Below are 25,939 nucleotides of genomic sequence, written 5' to 3' on the forward strand. Positions count from 1 at the left end.
CTAGCGGAACAACTTCCGAAATAGAATGTCCACGTTCAGTATGTGTCAAATCATAATCACATCGGAATCCATTCACACGAATCACTTATGTACAAATGACAGCTCCGACAATGCACTGCCCTCTTATACCTTGTATACACGGTGGTCCACTGATAGTGACCGGGCCAAATATCTCACGAAATAAGCATCAAACGAGAAAACTACAAAGAACGAAATTCGTCTAGCTTGAAGGGGGTAAACCAGATGGCGCTATGGTTGGTCCGCTAGGTGGCACTGGCATAGGTCTAACGAATATCAACTGTGTCTTTTTAAATAGGAACTCTCATTTTTATTACATATTCGTGTAGTACGTAAAGAAACATGAATGTTTTAGTTGGACCACTTTTTTCGCTTTGTCATAGATGGCGCTGTAATAGTCACAAACATATAAGTACGTGGTATCACGTAACATTACGCCAGTGCGGAAGGTATTTGCTTCGTGATACATTACCCGTGTTAAAATGGATCGTCTACCAATTGTGGAAAAGGTCGATACCGTGTTGATGTATGGCTGTTGTGATCAAAATGCCCAACGGGTGTGTGCTATGTATGTTGCTCGGTATCCTGGACGAAATCATCCAAGTGTCCGGACCGTTCGCCGGATAGTTACGTTATTTAAGGAAACAGGAAGTGTTCAGCCACATGTGAAACGTCAACCACGACCTGCAACAAATGATGATGCCCAAGTAGGTGTTTTAGCTGCTGTCGCGGCTAATCCGCACATCTGCAGCAGACAAATTGCGCGAGAATCGGGAATCTCAAAAATGTCGGTGTTGAGAATGCTACATCAACATCCATTGCACCCGTACCATATTTCTATGAACTAGAAATTGCATGGCGACGACTGTGAACGTCGTATACAGGTCTGCCACTGGGTAGAAGAGGAATTACGGGTCGATGACAGATTTTTTCACGCGTTCTATTTAGCAACGAATCGTCACTCACCAACAGCGGTACCGTAAACCGGCATAATATGCACTATTGGGCAACGGAAAACCCACGATGGTTGCGACAAGTGGAATATCAGCGACCTTGGCTGGTTAATGTATGATGCGGCATTATTGGAGGAAGGATAATTGGCCCCCATTTTATCGATGGCAATCTAAATGGTATACTGATTTCCTGCGTAATGTTCTACCGATGTTACCTCAATATGTTACACTGCATCACAGAATGGCGATGTACTTCCAACATGGTATACGTCTGGAACATAGCTCGCGTGCGGTTGAAGCGGTTTTGAATAGCAATTTTATGACCGGTGGATTGGTCGTCGAAGCACGTTCACCGGATCTGATAACTCCGGATTTCTTTCTGTGGGGAAAGTTGAAGGATGTTTGCTTTAGTAATCCACCGACAACGCCTGACAACATGCGTCAGCGCATTGTCAATGCATGTGCGAACATTACGGAAGGCGAACAACTCGCTGTTGAGAGAAATGTCGTTACACGTATTGCCAAATGCATTGAGGTTGACGGAGATCATTTTTAGCATTTATTGTATTAATGTGGTATTTACAGGTAATCACGCGTTCTCAGAAATGACAAGTTCACAAAGGTACATGTATCACAATGGAACAACCGAAATAAAATATTCAAACGTACCCACGTTCTGTATTTCAAGTTAAAAAACCTAATTGCTGCTAACTGTTCGTCTAAAATTGTGAGCCATATGTTTGTGACTATTGCAGCGCCATCTATCACAAGGCGAGAAAAGTGGTCCAACTAAAACATTCATATTCCTTTACGTACTACACGAATATGTAGTAAAAAATGGGGGTTTCTATTTTAAAAAAAACACAGTTGATATCCGTAGGACCTATGGCGGCGCCATCTAGCCGGCCACCCATAGCGCCATCTGGTTTCCCTCTTCAGGCTAGACAAGTTTCGATCTTTGTAGTTTTTTCGTTTGACGCTTATTTCGTGAGATATTTGGCCCTGTCAATATCAACGGACCAACCTGTATACATGCAAATCGCTATGCTATGACTTTTGCCACCTCAGTGTACCATGATCATAGCAAATGTTGTTGAAGAAGACTCCATTAACCTTTCCGCCATTTTATGTCTCTCCAGTGTTTCCCGAAAGACACTCTCCGAGCACAAATTGAATAACACGGGGTTCGCTCCATTACCACACTGATAATTCCTTGATTGTCCGCCCCGGGTAGCTGATTGGTGCCGGCACGGTAACTCAGCGTGTCCGGTCAGAGGGTTAGCTACCTTCTGTAATAAAAGAAAACTGAGTTAATGGATCAACGACGAGCTGAAACGGGTGTCTTGCGACGTCCGCCCCGAGCACATACAACGAACGGAAACGAACAAAATGAGAGTTAAAAAAAAAAAAATGTGGTCAGCGCGCAGAATGTCAATCCTAAGGACCCGGGTTCGATTACCGGCTGGGTCGGAGATTTTCTTCCGCTCAGGAAGTGGGTGTTGTGTTGTCCTAATCACCATCATTTCATCCCCATCGACGCGCAGGTCGCTGAAGTGGCCTCAACTTGAACGACCTGCACACGGTGAACGGTCTACTCGTCGGGAAGCCCTACTCACACGACATTTTTTTTAAACTTCCTTGATTACTTAAAATGTTTTCACCCAAGTGATCCCTTCCGTTACTCCAATTGTGACATAATTTTCTTATCATTTATACGATCGACCTATCTAAACTGTGTACCATTACATTTAAGAATATTCTGCCGTCTTGTTGTCTGTACTGTTTACCATCCACCTCAGTTAAATACTTTCAGAAAAGATTAACTAAGACCTAAATTTATGTTAGATATTATAACAGTTCTCTCCTTGAGAAACACTGCACTGTCCTCCGTCCGCTGCATGGCAACCGACAGATGAGGTGCCGCGCCACGGTGGCGCATGGGTACCAGAGCTGAGGATCTGACGACGCCGCGGCCCGGCCGTGCCCACTGGCTGCCTTGCTCGTTGTGGGTCAGAGAAGGGGACGCGCCCCAGTGAAAGTGGGCCCATAAAAGGAGCGACGAGCGCCTCCTGTCGGCGCCGCCTCAGCGGGCAATTTTCGCTGCGTGCGCGCCTTTCTTAATCAACCGCATGAGCTCCGTACATGCCACAGTACACAAACACCCACACACGTGTTAACATTTTGCGGAGTACACACGCCTTTACAACACTACTGAGCTATTTTAGAGCGCGTAGCACACGTCGGACCAAAATTTCACAAGTATGTAAAATTTTTGCCTTTATTAAAACACAATCACTGCCATTTGATAATGTTTATTTCAACAGGTGCGTTGTACGACTTTACTTCTGAGATACATACACTGAACCGCCAAAGAAGCTGGTATAGGCATGTGCATTCAAATACACAGATATCTAAACAGGAAGAATACGGCGCTCCGGTCGGCAAGGCCTACATAAGACAGGTGTCTGGCGCAGTTGTTAGACTGTTTACTGCTGCTGTTATGGTAGGTTATCTAGATACAAGTGAGTTACAACGTGGTGTTATAGTCGGCGCACGAGTGATGGGAATAGCATCTTCTAGGTAGCAGTGAAATGGGGATTTTCCTTGACGACCATTTCACGAGTGTACCGTGAACATCAGGAATCCGGTAAAACATCAAATCTCCGACATCGCTGCGGCCAGTAAAAGATCCTCCATGAACGGGACCAACGACGACTAAAGAGAATCGTTCAACGTGACAGAAGTGCAACACTTTCGCAAATTTCAATGCTGGGCCATCAACAAGTGTCAGCGTGCGAACCATTCAGCGAGACATCATCGATATGGGCTTTCGGAGCCGAAGGCCCACCCGTGTACCCTTAATGACTGCACGACACAAAGCTCTACTCCTCGCCTGGACCCGTCAGCACCGCCATTGTACTGTTGATGACAGGAAACAAGCTGCCTGATCGGACGAGTCTCGTTTCAAATTGTATTGAGTGGATGGTCGTGTATGGGTATGGAGACAACCTCATGAATCCATGGACCCCGCATATCAGCAGGGGACTGTTCAAGCTGATGGAGGTTCTGTAACGGTGAGGGGCGTGTGAAGTTGGAGTCATACATGACCCATGATCAGTGTAGATACGACTCTTGACAGGTGATAGGTGCGTAATCATCCTGTATGGTCACCTGAAACTACTAATGTCCATTGAGCATTCCGATGGACTTGGCCAACTCTATGAGGACAATGCGACACCCTATACGTCCAGAATTGCTAAAGAGTGGCTTCAGGAACACTCTTCTGAGTTTAAACACTTCCGCTGGCCACCGAACTCCCCAGACATGAACATTATTGGGCATATCTGGGATGCCTTGCAACGTTCTGTTCAGAAGAGATCTCCACCCCCTCGTACTCTTACGGATTTACGGACAGCCCTGCAGAATTCATGGTGACAGTTCCCTCCAGCAATACTTCAGACATTAGTCGAGTGCATGTCACGTCATGTTGCGGCACTTTTTCCGTGCTTGCGGGGCCCCTACACGATATTCGACAGGTGAACCTGTTTCTTTGGCTCCTCATTGTATGTTTACTCTGTCTTGATAAATTCCACACAAACACGACACATTATTTCCTGCCCCTCCAAAGAGCTTCATTTCATTCATCATCATCATATCCTCATCATCATCACGCTCACCCATTGGGCATGTAATGTTGGATAAAAGCCTCCTCCAGATTCTCCACGCAAACGGTCTTAAACAACAAGCATCCATTCATGCAGATCGCGATATTTATTTGTGTTAGTATGTGGGAGCTCTCGCTCTGCTATCGTTGATGTGTGAAATACAGTTCTTCATAACGATCGTCAGGACACAGTACCTAGATTCCACTCTTGCTGCTTGGGCAATTCTACACCTAGAACACACTATTTCATCAACAGCATCCGGAAACCCATTACTCGATATTTATATGGGGTATGTCCATCCTTCACTTTTATGAGAGCTTGATCTCTGCTGGGGACACATTCAGTGACGTAATTGAATATTTGTGGAGGAATGGCCGCCCTTTCCTCCTCTAAAGCCGGAACCAGGGAAGGTAGAAAACAAGGAAAATTTACTCACTATTCACTCTGTGCAACACATGTGTGCGTGATTTTATTAACCAACGTGGAACCATGTTCTCAATGTAAATAAAGAACGTGCTGAAAGCATGTGTTCAGTATTAGACTGAGAACGAAACGCTACTCCGAAGTCCACGTTGTACTAACAAACACATAGAATAAAAATGTGGTCTTTCCTGAATAACAATTTTGAATTTTAATTCGAATAAAACGCGATACGTATCTCCATTGCCCATTGAACATTTAAATAATTCCGAACAACCTGCAATTTTCGATAAAGTTTTTTCCGAGGAACAAGAATACTAATGATGGCGTCCCCTGGCAACTACTACTACCAGCAGTACTAAATTAGTTAATCTAATATGTAAATCTCCGACAAACAAAAGCTCAAAAATAAAATTTATTGATTAAAAATCGAATGTCCTAAGAAATGAATTCAGTTCGTGAGGCAAGACGATGGCTTATCTCTAATTCTTTTCAATTGCATTCTTGAGAACATGTAAGAATCTGAAATGAAAAATTGTAGGCACATAAGCTTTTTCGTCAATAATACTGGGGAAAAGGAACAGAATTAACAAGTAAATTAAGTAGTGCTGGAGAGAAAAAACAAAGATGTTGAAGCACATTGTCTGGCGTCTGCTGATCATTTTGCTAAACTTTCAGACAGTTTAAATATGCTGTGATACAACTAAGTCTACTGAAAACGGCAGCCAAAAAACAAGCTTAAGAATTTCTGAGGAAAAGCAAAGTATCTCATACATTTTTAAGAAATCTCCAAAGTTTTGAGGAACAGATATTGGTCAAATAGAAAAAGTAAGGAAATTCAAAAATATTTGGGAGAAATAATCCAAGTAAATGATTTGGAGATATCTGTGACGTAGGAAATGTTCCACAGGACGGAAAGAGCTAGAACATGTCCCGAAGAAGGTTTGCAACAAAAGAACGCTTATCTATAAACTTTAATATAAAGCACTACAATACAGCGCTGAAACAAGAATGCCTGTATACCAGTGAACGCCTGACACAGAATTATATGTTGTATAAACTGAATTGCAGGGAAAACTCTGAGACCACTAAAAAATGACAGACAACTAGAAGTATAGATGTCACGCTGAAATATATTAGAATGTATTAATTATAAGACTCAGTAAGAAAGAATATAACAGACTAAGTAAGAAAGAAGAGACTGATATTCTTTGGTCGTTCATACGGAATAAATGACAGGTTAGTTGAACAGATCCTCAAATAACTTTGTCAAAGGAAGTCAGTAATTATTTAAGAGGTGAAGAAAGATTTACAGAGAAATAAAACAAGAGGAGACGAAATAACTTGTACGATTAGTTTAGATTAATTTTGTTACAGATATAAGAATTCCAAGTCTGGATGTACAAGAAAATAAGTTAAAAATGGGACGAGGAGAGGAAAAAACACAGTGAACGTATGAAGGTATAGTGGAGGGAAAGGAAGAGAAAAGAACACAATATGGATAAATGCAGTTGGCATGTGGATCTCTGAAAGGTCGCATAAATGTAAAAACAAAAGAAAAAGTAAAATAAGGAAAATAAAACATATTTAACTGACCTTGTTGACGGCATTGTCGAGGGAGTCTGGGTCACTGACCCTGAAGCAGAGTAGGAACACCTTGGCATCTTGGTAGGCCAGCGGTCGCACCGTGTCGTAAGCCGGTGAGCCTGTGGACACATAGAGAGGGCGGTGTTAAAGCTGCTACCAAAGCAAAGGAAAAGCGACGCCGTTTCTGCGGCAGGCTTGCGAGTACCAGACAGAAAGGTAAAACTTTTAAGATGCCTGAATGGGTTACTGCGATTCAGCAACCCACTCTTACAAAATCTGTTGAAAAAATTACCCTACTGCTTTTTTTCTTTAGGCTACAACAAAGCCTCCTATCGATATGCCGTTGGCAGCACAATATCTACAGTAACCTTCTGAGTTATACTATTGTTGATATCGTTCCGTTCCATAGGTGTTTTTACATTGCCTGACAAAAAAATTAAGCACTCAGAAATGGAAGATGAAACGAAATGAAGCTTCATGGATTGAGAGACCATGAGTTGTAATTTCAGTGATTACAAAATAGATGCCGGCCGCGGTGGCCGTGCGGTTCTAGGCGCTCCAGCCCGGAAACGCGCTGCTGCTACGGTCGCAGGTTCTAATCCTGCCTCGGGCATGGGTGTGTGTGATGTCCTTAGGTTACTTAGGTTTAATTAGTTCTAAGTTCTAGGGGACTGATGACCACAGCAGTTGAGTCCCATAGTGCTCAGAGCCATTTGAACAAAATAGATCAAAATTTACAAATAACTTAGCTCTTTGACATGCTTATCGGTATGGCGTTGCAGCACATCTGACATGGCTGCAAGCACTGATTCGGTCGGGAAAGGTGTCATGAAGTCGTTTTATGCTCTCGTTTGGGAAGCTGACCAGCAGCTGTTGTAAATGGTCCTCGAAAACTTTGATATTGGCACTCGGGATGGAGGTGACGACCGAGCTGGTCTACCACATCTTCTATCAGGGATCTTGTGGACCAAGGGAGTACCTAATAATCATGCAAACATTTCATAGAGACGTGTGTCCTGAGTGAACGAGCATCGTCTTGTTGAGAAATGGCTGCACGATACTGCCACATGAAAGGTAACACCTGAAGATGCTGGATGTCCGTGACTTACCATTGTGGCTCTCGAAACCAATGGAAGTTTGGACCTCTCCCCATATCGCCGCCATATTCACCAGCAATGATCATCCGACCCTGTGCAGAACCACAAGACATCGTTGAACGCAGTGAGACGTCATTCGTCGCCAGGGCATTCTTCCCGGTAATGGCACCCCTCCAAACGCAATAGTTTGTGTTGTGGTGTTAACGGCAGGCTACACATGGGACCATAAATCCTAAGTCGGGCTGTTGCCATTCTCTGACCAACACTGCAGGATGACACAGAATGTCCTTTCATTTCTTGGATGGCAGGTGCAGATGTGAATGGGTTCTATATACTTTATGGACAATACGGTGATCCTCCCTTATCGTAGTCAGATGTGGTCGACCGGAACCTTGATGATGAGTGTAGCTGCCAACCCGTTTCCACGAAGTCCAACATGGGATCACTGTCACATTCGAATGCCCCACCAGTCTGGATATTTGACGATTCGACCAGTCAGCCAAACGGAAACACAATGACGCCCCTTTCAAATTCTGCCAGGTGCTGTACCGCAGTCTTACACGAGCAGACGCCATCTCCGTGTCCTTCACGGTAAGCACTCAACATCTGATGCTCTTCAAGCCCCTTGTATACCCTGCCAGGTCTCCTAATAACCCTAAACACGAACAGTGCTATCGCGCTTTGGTGACCGTTGTACCTGTAACCGTGAACTGCATCTCTGATCATTTATATATCGGCCGAAAGTGTGCACGTCTGCAAAAGTTACACTGATATCCGACTATGTATTCTCGGGGCCTTAGTCTTTTTTCACGCAGTGTATTTTGCAATGCCTGATTTACTGCATGGTTCTTCCAGCTCAAAAGTTGTCGTCAATCATATAAAGATGACACTGAACATGGAAAACCTTCGACCTGAGTTACTGGCGCACACATTCACAAAGTCAAGCATCTGGTGCGCGGTACCCGCCCTCTATCAGACGACTTGGAGAAAATATTGGAATGTGTAAGTTGAACTGTATCGTAAGCTTTCAATCGTGAAAGTAGACATGTTGCAGGGAAGTTTGTTCGTCGTTTGCTGACGGAGACTCAGATGAAACAAGGAAATTGCTTGAAATTCCTGTTAATAAGCTGTTGATGGCGAAACTCTCATGCAAAGCATCGTTACAGGAGAGAAGTGTTAGATGAAGTTCATCCATTACGGATACTGTACAACCCCGTTAGTGTATCTTAAATTAAATGTAACTGCAGTCTTAGGTGACAAAGTGAGTGTTCACTGAGTGCGAAAGACAGTGGCTGGAATTGGCCGACAATAAGCTGCAGGCAGTCGAACAGACTAGTCGACCACGGGTGGTTCCTTTCGATCACCGAGACGGGACAAAGAGGTCCTCACTCGCCTTCGCATCGGACACTGCATAATGACGCGTGCCTATCTCTTTCAGCATGAAGATCCACCAGAATGCAATGTTCGGCTACCGACTTGCGGTACACCACGTTTAAACGTCGTGTGTTTTGTGTGCTGATAGGAGGGATGCCACTCAATCTACCGGAGAATTTCCCTTCAGTTCTAGACGATGGCGAAATACAGCAAGTAAATCATTAAAGTTTTGCTTGACGTTAGGACTCATGACCAGTTTACCTGGACGAAAGTTTTAAAGTGCTTTACTTGTAGCATGATTTTGGGCATGCAGCAGTTAGGGTGGCATTGATGTGGACAATCAACAGGCAGATTCAGTTGCACAGCAAATGCTGCGTTCTGGCCAATTTATGGTGGCACTCAGAGATTACAAAATAACAGTAACAAAGTTTGAATGATAGTGATTAGTGTCTGCCTTCCCGGTTGATAGGCAATCAAAATGGAAGCTACGAGTTGGATATTAACACCGGTACCTCCCATACTGCCGGCCGGAGTGGCCAAGCGGTTCTAGGCGCTTCAGTCTGGAACCGCGCAACCGCTACGGTCGCAGGTTCGAATCCTGCCTCGGGCATGGATGTGTGTGATGTCCTTAGGTTAGTTAGGTTTAATTAGTTATAAGTTCTAGGCGACTAATGACCTCAGAAGTTAAGTCGCATAGTGTTCAGACCCATTTGAACCAACCTCCCACACTCCCGCATCTAGGAAGTTCCAGTACCCAGGACCACGGTACAAACACAAATATGTAAAATTCTGTTTGCCTCATCTGCGGATAAGCATGAAAAGGCACGAAACCAAGTTCACGAAAATCAAGAAATATTTAGTATGAGTCCAGTCTCAGCTAATTGTAGTTATATTTCCTACAATTTTTGGATTTGAGACTATGACGTACAGTCATGACGGCGGATTAGCAAATGGTCTCTGTGCCCTAATAAAGCATGGCAGTCTCAGTCCAGCATGAAAGTGATTCTCATAGTTTTCTTCGATGCCAGTGCAACTGTTTACGTAAAGGTCAGTCAATCGTCATTACGTAAAGAACCTGTTTCTTCCCGCCTGGTACCAGTAGTACCATCACCTTGAGTCTGGCCTCACGAAACAAGCAAATCATCCAACGATTATCTGGCTCTTTCCATGTCTCATACATTGTGAATATTTGCCTCAAAACCGCGTGAAATAAGCGACTGTCATCCTACTAAACTTACTAAACCTAATAAATTTTCTTCCCACAACCCCCGACTATTTCCAGATCGAAGACCTGCTGCTCATTCGTTGGATCGGAGAAAAAAGGGAACATCATAAACAAAATATTTCGGCAACAACAAAACATGCAAAACATTTATGGAAATCAAAATTATACAATAACTACAGAGCAGGAAACACATTAATGAAAAATGTATTTACTTTAACACCTTTGATCTGAGACCAGTTAGCAATGTCTGACGGCATTTTGAGATAAAGTCAGACTAGCGACCTACCATATAGAACGTATGGAAAGAACCACATAGGATGATTTGCTAGTTTAGTGGTATTGGAAATTGGAAATTTGTGCTAAGTTCCTATGGGACCAAACTGCTGAGATCATCGGTCCCTAGGTTTTCACATTACTTAATCCAACTTACGCTAAGGACAACATACATACACCCGTGCCCGAGGGAGGACTCTAACCTCCGACGGGGGAGCCACGCGAACCGTGACATGGCGTCTTAAACTGCGTGGCAACCCCGGGTGACGAGGTGGTATTGTTTAAAAATAATACGAGGCAGAAAAAAAGATGCCCCTTACAGTACATTAATATCCAAGCGTTTCGAAAAGGATAGATGAGAAAATTCGCAAAAGGAACTCACAACTCTGACATACATGTTCTGCTATATTCCTTCCACAGGCGTTCATATATTTAAATTTTTAATTAAAAGTATACTCGTGGAACATAAAATGCCTCTGTCTTAACGTAAAACCCTTAATTGTACTCGTTGAGCACAGTAAAAACTAATATTATACTTAACGGAGACGGTTAAAATTTCACATCTGTATCATTAACAGTATTTGTGATAACACGTCATAAATATCAGAAATTTAATGTTTTGACGATAGGTGACGAGAAGGTCATCAAACCACCCTCTACCGCTAACATTGTCAAATCTGAATAAGATGCCAACTCCGTGTACCACGGCCAGGAAGAAGAAAAATTCCGAACTAGCCAATACATCACTATGCCGGAAATGGCTCCGATCAATTCCTCACAGCTATGATTGACTCTGACGGTAACGAGGCAGTCTGCCTTTCATGATACAGTTCGAAATTTGTTTATAAATCTAAAATGACTTGTAATGTTTCTATTGCAGTTTATTGTTGCATTTCTCTTAATAATTATTAGCGGTTTATTTCGAATGTCTAACATCCTCAGTTCAGTTGTCGCTGCAGAGCAACCTGCCAATTCTATGTAGTAAGTGCACCTTCTCCAAGTCACTAAATAACATGGAAGCTTTGCTCAGCACGTAACACTGACGGGCTGCTCAGCAACTATAACTGATCTGAAGATGTTCGAAATTTTCACCAAACCGTTAATCGTTTTTAAGGCAAATATGACAACAGACTGCAGTAAAAATATCAGAATAATAACCAGTGATCGTGACAGACGATCACTGATGAAGTGTGTCCCCAAAAATAAGAGGACGACAGCTGGAAGAGTCTCTGCACAACTGAGTGTCGCGCTCGTGAATCTTGTCAGCACCAAAACAACACAAAGGGCGCTCCATAAGAAGCGAATTTCAGAAATATCTGGAATTCTAAACCAAAATTCGTAAGAACTCGCCTGTGATGCAAATGCTCATGACACGAAAGTATGGCGCCCACGCCATAAATCTTGAACTACTGAGGAATGAGAGAAAATCATTTGGTCGGATGAGTCTTGTTTCGCACTGTTTCCAGCTGCTGACTAACAAGGGGAGACCACGACGTTTGGAACGCGGATTTACTTCAAACTTCGTACACTCGTGGTACTCCATTAGGACAACAAAATGTGTAAGCAGTAGCGCGTACTTCTCAAGCACTATTGAGAAAATCGCAAGATAATTTCGGTCGTCAAATATACACCTGTGAGTGGCCGTTTTTGCCATGAAGCGGATGCAGCCGAGTGGGTAGCGTTCAATCCCCGTAATCGCTGGATCGAGTCCCGTTCGTCAGGTTTAAAGTTTCAAGTTTCGTAGCCTCCCCTTGTAAGTTTACGTCGCAAGGATGATGATTTCTGCAGTCATGTCGTGGTATTGTCTTTGTGGTGTCACCGCCAGACACCACACTTGCTAGGTGGAAGCCTTTAAATCGGCCGCGTTCCGTTAGTATACGTCGGACCCGCGTGTCGCCACCATCAGTGACTGCAGAGCGAGCGCCGCCACACGGCAGGTCAAGACTCCCTAGTAGAGATGGGCAAACTGAAACACGTAACTGTTTCGAAACAAATGAAACAGTACAATGTAATGTTTCGATACGCTGTTTCGAAACAGTGAAACAGTTAGTGTTTTGTAATCTAATAAACCTACACATTTTATCAAATGGCTCTGAGCACTATGGGACTTAACATCTGTGATCATCAGTCCCCTAGAACTTAGAACTACTTAAACCTAACTAACCTAAGGAAATGACACACATCCATGCCCGAGGCAGGATTCGAACCTGCGACCGTAGCAGTCACGCGGTTCCGGACTGAACGCCTTAACCGCGAGACCACCGCGACCGGCCACTTTATCATCTTGAATGTCTTTCAAGGTGTTTCGAACCGATACTATCAATTCACCATGCTTCCCAGCCCTTCCCGTTCACCATTACACTATCAGTGATATGTCAAACAGATTGCTTGCAATTATACCCACATCAAATATATGTACATGTCTAATAACTGTCACTCTACGCCTTTTTTTATTCGAAACGTTGTAGGTTTACTTGCGTTTCTTAATATGATTACTGTACATGAACAGGGAAGAATATGTTATAAAAAAAGTATAATTTAACTGAATGATTTTCTCATATTTATTATTTTAAATATGAATGGTATGCGTTGTTTTATTGTTTGATTAGTGTTTATAAAACAGATGTTACGCCATTTCGGAATAGGACAGTCAGCTAGAAACGAAGCTTTATTTTCGGATATCTTAAGCTTCATGCTATTGCTTGTCAAAGACTTTGACACTCTTGAAAGTGTTTCATGAAGTGGTATGTTGTGTTTCAGTACATGTACCGAGCCCGAATCTGCCCGACACAGAGCGGAATGAAACATCACTGTTTCGATACAATTAGTACGTTCCAAGTACAGGTGGACTGAAACAGTCTTATTTTGTAACAACGATACAGTTTGTTTGTCTGGCTCGAGATCGAATCTGGTCCGGTTATCCGAGACAACGGCGGAATGAAACACCACTGTTTCGAAACAGTGAATCACAGCCGTTCCGAAACACTCAAACAGTTCCACGTATCGATACACTGTATCGAAACATAGAAACAGTGGCCAAGTCTACTCCCTAGCACTCGCCCCAGTTGTACAGCCGACTTTGCTCGCGATGGTACACTGTCTACATACGCTCTCATTTGCAGAGACGACAGTTTAGCATAGTCTTCAGATACGTCAGTTGTTACGACCTAGAAAGGCGCCATATTCAGTTACTATAAGTAATAACATCAAGAATGTATACTGAACAGATAATATGGTGAATCATGTACCGTCAAGAGCGACGTTCATCATTCATGGATTAAAGTTAAGTATCAAGTAATTACGTCCGCTTTTGAATTCTAATTCTTTGTCATGTTCTAGACCTCACGTCAGTATAGTTCTTCCCATCTCACGCCAGCCTGCGTGAGCTAAAACGCGTGCATTTCGGCCTCCAATCGTAACACGGTATTGGCTCTTCTGCTAACAAAAGTCCTCACGATTGCTCTAGGCAGTCGTATTACTGCCAAGCATTAAGTGTCCGTTTTGGCTGATAAAGTCCATCCCATGCTACATTGTTTGTCGCCCATTGGTCGTGCTGTGTACCGAGACGAGAGATCCCGCATTCTCACAGCTCGATGGTTCAAATGGCTCTGAGCACTATGAGACTCAACGTCTGTGGTCATAAGTCCCCTAGAACTTAGAACTACTTAAACCTAACTAACCTAAGGACATCACACACATCCACGGCCCGAGGCAGGATTCGAACCTGCGATCGCAGCAGTCGCGTGGTTCTTGACTGCGCGCCTAGAACCGCTAGACCACCGCGGCCGGCCTCACAGCTCGCATCGTCCGGAACTAGTTTTGTGGACACTAGGATGAACTGTGGCATGTGCCCTGTCCACCACAGTCATCAGATCGCTATATTATTGAGCCTTTGTGGTCTATTTCGTAAATAGGGTGTATGATCGCTATTCAACTCCATCATCGTAACCTGAGCTTGCCACTGTTTTGCAGGAAGAATGGTAGCTTTACACAACCTGGATTTTCCCATTCGGAGACGTCTAAAAACTGTTTTGAACTCCAACGGATTTTGTGCAGCGTATTAAGCATGGTAATGTGTTGTGTTTTTCGTGTTTACTTATTCTTGTCTACCCCCTGAATATCTATCCGACAAAATGGCTCTGAGCACTATGAGACCAAACATCGGAGGTCATCAGTCCCCTAGAACTTAGAACTACTTAAACCTAACCAACCTAAGGACATCAAACACATCCATGCTCGAGGCAGGATTCTAACCGGCGACCATAGCGGTAGAGCAGTTTCAGACTGAAGCGCCTAGAACCACTCGTCCACACCGGCCGGCTCTCTATCCGACACAATATCAAGCTTTCGTTAACTGACTTGTCAGATACTGCTGGTTTTAGTCATGTTTTTTTTTGTTTATAAGCAATATTAATTGTGACGATAAAATGTAAAATATTCCTACTCCATTGCCAGAAATAGACACAGCGGAAGAAACGACTGAAAGATCTTTCCTCTGCTGCGTTGTGTTCATTGGCGGGAAAAGATATACAGAATCACTAGCGCATCGCAGCTGTGGGGCACGTTGGGTGACAGCTGCGGCAGTTTCATTAACAGGAATTGCCTGCATACAGCGCGTCCGCTTCTCTGACTGATTGGCTTTCCAAAAGCAAACAGAATTGGTAGCGTGGATGACAAAGTACCCCGCTTTTCAGCACAGAGTATAATCGTCCAAAAATAGCGGCCTGATAAATTCACTTCTGCCGTGACCCCGCCAGGATTTATATGCGTTGGCGTTGGCGGAGCGCTCTATTCCGCTTATCGCTACTGGCTCTGCATCCGAAAATATTTCCGCAGCAATACGCTTCCACGGAAATGTCAAATTCGTTGGGGTAATTAGGTGCGCACGCTTTCGTACGGCAAAATCAGCTATCAAGATTATGGTTAAGATTTTCCTGTGACTGACTGTTCTTTTCCGGAGATTAGTCTCTTACGTTTGAATTTTTCTCTGAATACACGATGTGAAGTATCAATTTTTCAATGCTTCGTATAAAATGACTTAACATAAAGGCAGCGTAAATTTGAAGTATGGAATTTACTCAATCAGAAAAATTTTTAAATTGATTTTACAATTATTCGTAGACTACAGAGAGTTTGCAAGTTCTATACGTTTATTACCCTCTCGATTACCGAAATTCTAGATGAATCTCAATTCTCAAGGACTGCAGTTTGAGTTATAGCAACAGCTCCACAGCTTTACTATGAAAATTTTAAAACAAGTCAGCATTTAATTGTACAAGAATAGCGCATCAGGAGGATACAGGGTGACGAAGACTGAAAATTTCTTCTATCTATAGATTATTTTCCGTCTGAATCTGTGAGCATTCAGCAACTGAGCTTAAGGCTTTTGTGACATCACATTATAAACAAGTACTGAAGAACTCAAACACATGCTCATCAGGTAACATGATAATAACATAACACCAATGAGGTACGGAATCATATCAGTACACACTGGTAAAGAGTGACCATCAGTTTACGTGATATCAACATAGCAGCAATGAACTATGGAATTACGAGGGTGAGTCAAATGAAAACCTTAATTTTTTTTAAAATATTATTTATTGTGCAGAATTGGTGCAAAGCTGTATCACTTTTCAACATAATCTGCCCCACGCTCAATGCAAGTCCTCCAGCGCTTACAAAGTGCATAAATTCCTTTAGAAAAAAATTCTTTTGGTAGTCCCCGCAACCACTTATGCACCGCGTGCCGTACCTCTTCATCAGAACGGAACTTCTTTCCTCCCGTTGCACCTTTGAGTGGTCCAAACATATGGAAATCCCTTGGGGCAAGGTCTGGTGAGTACAGTGTATGAGAAAGACACTCAAAATGCAGGTCTGTGGTTGTTGCAACTGTTGTAACGGGCAGTGTGGGGCCTTGCATTGTCATGTTGCAAAAGGACACCTGCTGACAGCAATCACGTCGCTTTGATTTGATTGCAGGCCGCAGATGATTTTTTAGGAGATCTGTGTACGATGCACTGGTGACAGGCATGTAATGCTCCAAAATGATGCCTTTTTCGTCCCAAAAGTGAGTCAGCATAACCTGCCCTGCTGATGGTTCTGTTCAACTGCTGCAATGTTTTGTGGAGTCAAAACTCGTTGTGCCTGACATGGAAGGAGCATCTTCCATTGAAGTCACACCATTTGTGAAGTTACTACTCCATTTGCAGACTTGCTGCTGTGACAAACATGCATCACCGTACTGAACCTTCATTCATCGATGAATTTCAGTAAGTTTCACAACTTCACTACGCAAAAACCGAATGTCAGAACGCTGTTCTTCCCTGGTGCAACTCTCAATTGGGGTGGCCATCTTTATACTGATACTGCGACGGTATGTGTGCATCTGCAGTATGCTGCCACCTACAGGCCATTCTGCACGCTGTTTGTAGCACGCTTACCAACTTACAGGATAACGGCACGAAATTTCGATTTGTTACTACAAATTTAAGATTTTCATTTTACTCACCCTGTTAGATCAATACAATCTGGCAGTAATGAGCAACAGAGACATTTAAGATCTCTTTCATTCGATGTGTTACCATTTATTTCAGTACACAAACTCATCATAAAAATTATTGTATGACAGTGTCTTGATTGTACTGCTCAGAGTCTCCTGTCGTTTACTTGTCAGCTATTTGATAGTACATACATGCATACGTATAATACATTAATACATCGGTGGGTCGAAACATTGCGACCACCTGCTCAGTACTGTCTTGACCCCCTATTGAAAAAAAAATACAGCGGCAATTCAGCATGGAATGGATTCAGCAAGACCTTGGTAAGTTTCTGGGGGTATGGGGCACCAGATGTTTATGTAGACAACAGCGGCGATTCTGCATGGAATGGATTCGGCCAGACCTTGATAGATAATTCTATAATCACGTCGGAAGTATTTTCAAAAGAATCGTCTGAGTACAAACGACAGCTCCGCCTATGCACTGATCTTCTATACTTTTGGTAAGCGAGACTACCGCCATCTACATATGTGCATACCGCGACTTTTGTCACCTCTGTGGATATTAGCGTGGCGAATGTCGCTGGAGAATGCCAACCTACACTACCCGACAAAAAAAAAAGTGAAGCACCCAGGATATATCAGTTTAGCTTCATAGACATTCACCCCATCGATGGGTATATAAATGATTAGTGTTCCATTTCTCTGTGACATGTAGACCACTACAGTACATTAGTACTGTTCGTGTTTAGTGTTGTTCCCAGGCGTTGCAGGGTATACAAGGAACGCGAACAGAGTGAGATGCCACGTACTTGGGTGAACAGCGTTATCAGCACTTGGCAGAGTTTGACACGGATTTCATTCTGGATCTCCATCTGGCCAGATGGTCGAATCGTGCAATATGCAGATTTGTTGGGCATTCATATGTGACATTGGCCCAATGTTGGAGATAAAGGGCATCGAACCGTGTTCACCGATAAACCATGGTTCTCCACAATCTCGGATGACCATCAGCGGGCTCGACAGCGATCTGGCGATAGCTCCCATTGTTTCAACGTTTTGGAGAGGCATAGCGCATTTAGTCCTGACATCTTACTGTGGGGAGCGGAGTTCACGACAGATGGATGAGCTAGCATGGGTAGAACAGCGGAGTAGTTCAGAAACTCGCCATGGGAAGCGCACCCGTCGCATCACATGGATAGACCCGCTGACGGAAGTGTTTATTTGCGAGCGGCAGCAAACGAAGCAGGCCAGTGCTCGTGCTGAGTTAAGCCGCCGCAGACCGAGCCTTGCACTTCGTCCTGAGAGTCGTCGTCTTCTCAGTCGTTAGCGACCTGCACCAGCCGCCTACCGAGTGTACTGCCGTGGGCGTATCTGAGTGGGGTCGGACTAGAGTTGCGCTCTACCAAAACTATCGTTCGGTATTTTTGATACATTACATAAATGACATAGTAAATGGTAGCATTACCGGCAATATTGGTAGCAGGAACATAAATGAATGTGTAAGAGAGAAACTGTGGCCGACTACATCTCTTTGTTTGTTTCTTTTTGTTTTTTTTTAAATCTTTTGCACACATAATTAAAACCGCACGTCATTCATTGTTAGAACACTGTGTGTTTTACATCCTTGTGGAACATAATTGCATTTTGTAAGTAATAAAAATTAGATGATCTCATAACTTCTGTGATTTACGTAATGAAAGCAGTTGCTTTTGATGCACGTAACAGCTTACACACACAGCCGTTGTACTGTAGATTTGTAGCACGAAACAGAGCGATGCTGTAGTAAAAATAAAGAAAACAGTACAGATTTGTCATATAGCGCTAAATAACGCAAATTCCTAAACAAAAAGGAATAATTTAAAAATGTGCTAAACAAAATATATCGATCATCGCTTCTGTACTTCGTTGAAATTATATAAATATGTTTCTGTTATTCATAAACAACTTTCACATTTGGCAGTAATAACAGATGTTGCCTTTGATTATGATGATATATATGAGTTGTTATTTTGTACTAGGTAAGGCAAACCTACGTTTATACCATTTGTAGCCTTAGAGAAAGTATTTGACAACGCTGAGTGGAAAAACTCTCTTTTAATTTCTGAAGATGGAAGGGGTAAAATACAGGCAGCGAAAGGCTAGTTATAATTTGTACAGAAACCAGATGGCAGTTATAAGAAGCGAAGGGCACGAAAGGAAATCAGTGGTTGGGAAGGGAGTGAGGCAGGGTTGTAGCCTGTCCTCCGATGTTATTCAATCTGTATATTGAGCAAGTAGTAGAGGAAAGAAAAGAAAAATATTATTGAGTACGAATTAAAATCCAGCGAGAAGAAATAAAAACCTTGAGGTTTGCCTATTACAATGTAATTCTGTAAACGACAGCAAAGGACATGGATGAGCACCTGAACGGAATGGACAGCGCCTTGAAAGGACAATATAAGATGAACATCTGCAAAAGCAAAATATGGATAATGGAATGCAATCGAATTAAATCAGGTGATGCTGAGGCAATTAAATTAGGAAGTTAGACAGTTGAAGTAGTAGATGAGTTTTGCTACTTGGGCAGCAAAGTAACTGATGACGGTGGAAGCAGACAGGGTATAAAATGTAGACTGGCTATGGCAGGGGAAGCATATCTGAAGAAGGGAAATTTGTTACCATCGAGTATAGATTTAAGTGTCAGGAAGTCTTTTCTGCATGGAGTGTAGCCATGTATGGTACTGAAGCATGGATGATAAACAGTTCAGACAAGAAGAGAATAGAGCTTTTGAAATGTGGTGCTACAGAAGAATGCTGTAGATTAGACGTGTAGGTCACGTAACTAATGAGGAGGTACTGAATAGAATTGGGGAGAAGAGAAATTTGTGGCATAACTTGACTTGAAGAAGGAATCGGTTGATCGGACACGTTCTGAGACATCAAGGGATCACCAATTTAGTATTTGAGGGAACAACAACAATTTCACACATAGCTTTCTATTACAGCAGGAGGATCCCCCGTTGTGTGATGCTTGTGGTGTGCACATCACTCTCCGCCTCATTTTAACAGACTGCATTTTATACTGTGATGCAAGGGCTGAAGCACAAGTTGATGGGGATCTGCCCTGTGTTTTAGCTAATGATGAGACTTGTGTGTCTAGGGTTTTAAAGTGTTGTTATGTGCCTGGACTCGGGTCTAAACTTTTAGGCTGGAGGTTTTAGTGTATTGCAAAGTGGCTGGCTCCTCCCTTTTTCCCTTACGGTCAGCCAGCAACTTCCATCTGCAATATTGTTTTAGCTCCCTCTACCACTTTCTTCCTGTGGCGACATGCTTCGTCCCACGCTTCGGTATAGGTAGGCACATATTTTTCCAAGCTTGTTACCTGTGTTTTACGTTCTGTTTTATCTTACTGTTCTGAGTCTTTTCTTGATACCCGCCTCAATCTGTTACTGAACGGGCGCTGAAGACCTTGCCGTCGTGCGCTCATACAGCCCTCTCTATCCATCCATCAACAACAAAAACAACAACAGTTATACGTAGCTTTTTCACTAGTTCATACATTTAGTAATATTTATGATTGTGCCAAAGACACATACGTCGATGATCACACTACAAGTGCTAACATTGCTGTCCAAGATGTTTTGTAAAATAAAGAAGTTTTAAAAAATAAAATTTATCTGGCAAGGACCATGTCTGTATTTCGTATGTTTTACAATTAGCCACATTATATTATAATGATATTTGTTACTACTGAGCATAAGGCCTTCTATTAACAAACATTTACATTTACTCAGTCGTCCAGAACTATATTACCCATGAGGACGAATTATTTGCAGAGGTCAGTTACAATAACGCTAATTATTTTAGGACTATACACTGAAAAAAGGAACGGAAAGGAAATATAGAATGTGAAAAGACTTGACGAACATCTCTGGACCATGAAGGCGCCACTCGCAAAACCGAAGAACGACGCATTCAGAATGCAAGAACTTTGCTTCGCAAACCTCAGCACTCTTAAGTACTCCGCCAAGGAGAACTTGGAGTACGTCCAGCGAACTAGGAAGAAGTCGTGTCCGCTCGCATAAAGAACACTTTAGCGAAGAGTCTGACGACGGCCGTGGCCGAGACCAATGAAATGGCTCTCATTCGGCAGTGGGTTCTGCCTTGAATACGGCCCTCAGTCACGAGTCGAAAATGTGTGCGGTACCAGAAATCGAAACGGGCTCTTACCGCAATATCCTTTCTCGCCAGAGGCCAGCAGCGCAACCTCTTAAGAGATTGAAGTCGGCGGGGAAAGGCGGCGCCGCAGATGGATGCTGTGCCCCGGGCTGCAGCGCGCCGTAGCTCACCGCTCACTGTGCCCCTAGCGGCCCACATCGCTACCAGACAGTTCATGGCGCGTGGCACACGCGTTTAATCCGACGAAACTTCCTCCAATGCCGCGATTCCGAAGAAGATTCAATCTGCTAAACTGAGGCGAGAGGCGACCACACGGCACCACTGTCAGCATAAATTTTGTACGTCTGTTAACTGCCGATTCATGAATAAGGCATGGGAATAATATATTGCCACATGCAAGCCCTGCGGCGTTTTTTGCGCGATAGGATCTCAGTCAACACAACCATAACTTTAGCGCAAAGAGACACGCTGGGCTTTCACCCGCAATTTATAGACAGATCAAAACATGAGTAACGGAACCGTCCTCTCTTCCGACAAAAAAAGGTTTTCCTCCTTTTCATAGTAGACACCGTGTTTTGTTCACTGCCTGATTCACTGCGAACTAAACGTATTATTAATGAAAACATTTTTTACTTAGATTAGGTTTGACAACACCGTGTCTACTACACAGTGTTACGGCGATTTCAAATTTAAATAACACATAATCTAATCGCCAAACGAAATTCAAAATTTTACACAAGATGCAACATTTATTAAATTTTGTTTACGAAATACTTCATCGGACTAATTACGGGCATTCGCGGCTACACAATACTCCAGACGTCTCACCGAGTTTTTGACAACATCTTTCGTAACTGCTGAAGGACTTCTGGAAATTTCCATGTGAAATCTACATTTTAACTGTCGCAACCTAGAGGCACGTATTCGTAACGAACGTCTAGGGCCTGCTTGCCTGTGTACGCCTGTGTATTCTCGGGAGTTCGTACTGTTTTCCAGAGTCAGTTGATTCGATGTACTGTCAGTTGCACGGAAATTTCTTATTCAGTTTAGTATTTTTTCACGAGCAGCAACCGGATATCGCGCCTAATCTCTAAATGCTTACGAGACACACGTTGCACGTGCTTTTGCTTCGACAAGTACGACATGATTACTGACTAGCATATGGAATGAAACCTAATATTCCGTACTACCAACAGATGGCGTCACCGTCGCTGTACCTGGTTTTTAGAGCGCGATATGCAAACTTGAAACCGTCAGAAGATTGTGAAATATCCTGTACATCACGATTTCTTTTTTCTTTTTTTTTTTTTTTTGTATTCCATATAAAATCTGCTTGTAACAATGAACTGAGTGCACCGCGCAACTGTTATGTGAGCTATAAACACAGCCCTCTCGAAGCGGTCAGAGTAAATAACTGTTGTGGAATATATTATCATGCTTACTGAGAAGCAGATATTGATGCTTGTAAAATTTTTCTGAAACTGGTACTATCTTTTTTATGTCGAATATTATTAGGAGAAGGCTTAGCGAAAATTGTTAAAACGAATTACTGCAAACATTTATGTATACATTTCCAAAGTGAGCTACCGGCTACGGCTGGCAACTACATCTACATCTACGTGATTAGTCAGCTAATCACAGTAAAGTGCATGGCAGAGGGTTCAATGAACCACCTTCAAGCTGTCTACCGTTCCACTCTCGAAAGGCACGCGGGAAAAACGAGCACTTAAAATTTTTATGTGCGAGCCCTGATTTATTTTATCGTGATAATCATTTCTCCCTATGTAGGTGGATGCCAACAGAATGTTTTCGCAATCGGAGGAGACAACTGGTGACTGAAATTTCGTGAGACGATCCCGCCGCAACGAAAAACGCCTTTGTTTTAAAGATTGCCACTCCAATTCACGTATAATGTCTGTGACACTATCTCCCCTATTTCGCGATAATACAAAACGAGCTGCCCTTCTTTGTATTTTTTCGATGTCATCCGTCAGTCCCACCTGATGCGGATCCCACACCGCACAGCAATACTTCAGAATAGGGCGGACAGTCGTTGTGTAAGCAGCCTCTTTGGTAGACGTGTTGCACCTTCCAAGTGTTCTACCAATGAATCGCAGTCTTTGGTTTGCTCTACCCACAATATTATCTATGTGATCGTTCCAATTTAGGTTATTTGTAATTGTAATCCCTAAGTATTTAGTTGAATTTACAGCCTTCAGATTTGTGTGACTTATCGTGTAATCGAAATCTAGCTGATTTCTTTTAGTACTCGTGTGAATAACTTCACACTTTTCCTTATTCAGGGTCAATAAAATGGTTCAAATGGCTCTGAACACTATGGGAGTTAACATCTATGGTCATCAGTCCCCTAGAACTTAGAACTACTTAAACCTAACTAACCTAAGGACAACACACAACACCCAGCCATCACGAGGCAGAGAAAATCCCTGACCCCGCCGGGAATCGAACCCGGGAACGCGAGCGCGGGAAGCGAGAACGCTACCGCACGATTCAGGGTCAATTGCCACTTTTCGCACAATACAGATATCTTATCTAAATCATTTTGCAAGTCGTTTTGATCATCTGATGACTTTACAAGACGGTAAATGACAGCATCATCTGCAAACAATCTAAGACGGCTACTCAGATTGTCTCCTATGTCGTTAATATAGATCAGGAGCAATAGAGGGACTATAACACTTCCTTGGGGAATGCCGTATATTACTTCTGTTTTACTCGATGACTTTCCGTCTATTACTACGAACTGTGACCTTTCTGACAGGAAGTCACGAATCCAGTCGCACAATTGAGGCGACAGTCCGTAGGCACGCAGTTTGGTTAGAAGACGCTTGTGAGGAACGGTGTCGAAAGCCTTCTGGAAATCTAAAAATATGGAATCAATTTGACATCCCCTGTCGATAGCACTTATTACTTCATGAGTATAGAGAGCTAGTTGGGTTTCACAAGAGCGATATTTTCTGAAACCGTGCTGACTATGTGTCAATAAATCGTTTTCTTCGAGATACTTCATTTCGAATACGGTGTATGTTCTAAAACCCTACTGCAAATCGACGTTAGTGATTTAAGCCTGTAACTCAGCGGATTACTCTTACTTCCCTTTTTGGGTATTGGTGTGACTTGAGCAATTTTCCAGTCTTTAGGTGCGGATCTTTCTGTGAGCGAGTGGTTGTACAGAACTGCTAAATATGGAGCTATTTTATCATCATACTCTGAGAGGAACCTGACTGGTATACAATCTGGACCGGAGGCCTTGCCTTTATTAAGTGATTTAAGCAGCTTCTTTACTCCGAGGATATCTACTTCTATGTTTCTCATCTTGGCACTTGTTCTTGATTGGAATTCAGGAATATTTACTTCGTCTTCTTTGGTAAAGGAGTTTCGGAAAACCGTGTTTAATAACTCTGCTTTAGTGGCTCTGTCATCAGTGACTTCACGGCTGTTATCACGCAGTGAAGGTACTGACTGCGTCTTGCCACTGGTGTGCTTTATGTATGACCAGAATCTTTTTGGGTTTTCTGCCAGATTTCGAGTCAAAATTTCGTTGTGGAAATTATTAAAAGTCCACAGCTCGTGGTCGTGCGGTAGCGTTCTCGCTTCCCACGCCCGGGTTCGATTCCCAGCAGGGTCAGGGATTTTCTCTGTCTCGTGATGACTGGGTGTTGTGTGATGTCCTTAGGTTAGTTAGGTTTACGTAGTTCTAAGTTCTAGGGGACTGATGACCATAGATGTTAAGTCTCATAGTGCTCATAGACATTTGAATTATTAAAAGCATCTTGCATTGAAGTCCGCGCTGTACTTCGAACTTCTGTAAAACTTTGCCAATCTTGGGGATTTTGCGTTCTTTTAAATTTGGCATGCTTTTTTGTTGCCTCTGTATCGCTAGGTGATGTTAAAACGACTGAATATAAATATCCACGGAGTGAGCCTAGCGTAATGTACATGTGGCCAACATAAGGCAGGTACTGCCACGTCATGCTAGTCTAGTGTGTACCATTTTATTATTATTATTATTATGATAATAATAATTATTATTATTATTATCATTACATTTCGCGCGAAGACAAACTTTTATGTTAATGATAAATGAAAACCACCTCAGCTATATTATAACATATTTGTTTTACTACCAGTTTCTTTCGTTGTACATCATCAGGTTGCCGATCTGTGTTCTCATGATACGAATGATCTAGCTGTCGAATGTAACGTAATATTAAGCTCAATATTTTTGGATTTACTTTTTATCATTACGTACGAGGAGAAGACCATTCGTGTCGTGACAAGCACATCTCGGGAACAAAACGATGTTCAAGGACTGAACCCGGCCGTAACACGATAAATGTGTTTATAATACGGCTGAGCTGGGGTTCATTAATCATTAACTTCAGTGACTACTGTGATATTTAACATGATGAAGGAAAGTTCTAATAGTCCACGTGTTTAATCGGTTTCCGAACGTTTATTTATTAGAAACAGTAATGATGCTGAATAACTGCCGCTACGGATGCAACTCGAAATTCACCAAAAGAAGAAAAAAATGCTTTCCATAGGTAAGTACTACAAAAGTCCAATAACTACTATAGTTATCATGGTAATCAGAAGCGCTATGTGTTGATTAATATCGAGACACTGTAATGAAGGCATAA

General features: G+C 42.8%; 1 protein-coding gene across 1 annotated transcript in view; it reads right to left on the reverse strand.

Moving 5' to 3' along the window:
* Positions 1 to 25,939, reverse strand: part of LOC126334881 (rho-related GTP-binding protein RhoE-like) — a 262,146-nt gene that overhangs the window by 15,436 nt on the left and 220,771 nt on the right. Inside the window, exon 3 of the mRNA XM_049997580.1 lies at positions 6,653 to 6,762. Within this exon, the coding sequence (XP_049853537.1) occupies positions 6,653 to 6,762 (110 nt within the window). The remainder of the gene's footprint in view (positions 1 to 6,652; positions 6,763 to 25,939) is intronic.

This window comes from Schistocerca gregaria, chromosome 2 (assembly GCF_023897955.1).
Source record: "Schistocerca gregaria isolate iqSchGreg1 chromosome 2, iqSchGreg1.2, whole genome shotgun sequence".
Taxonomy (NCBI): Eukaryota; Metazoa; Arthropoda; class Insecta; order Orthoptera; family Acrididae; genus Schistocerca; species Schistocerca gregaria.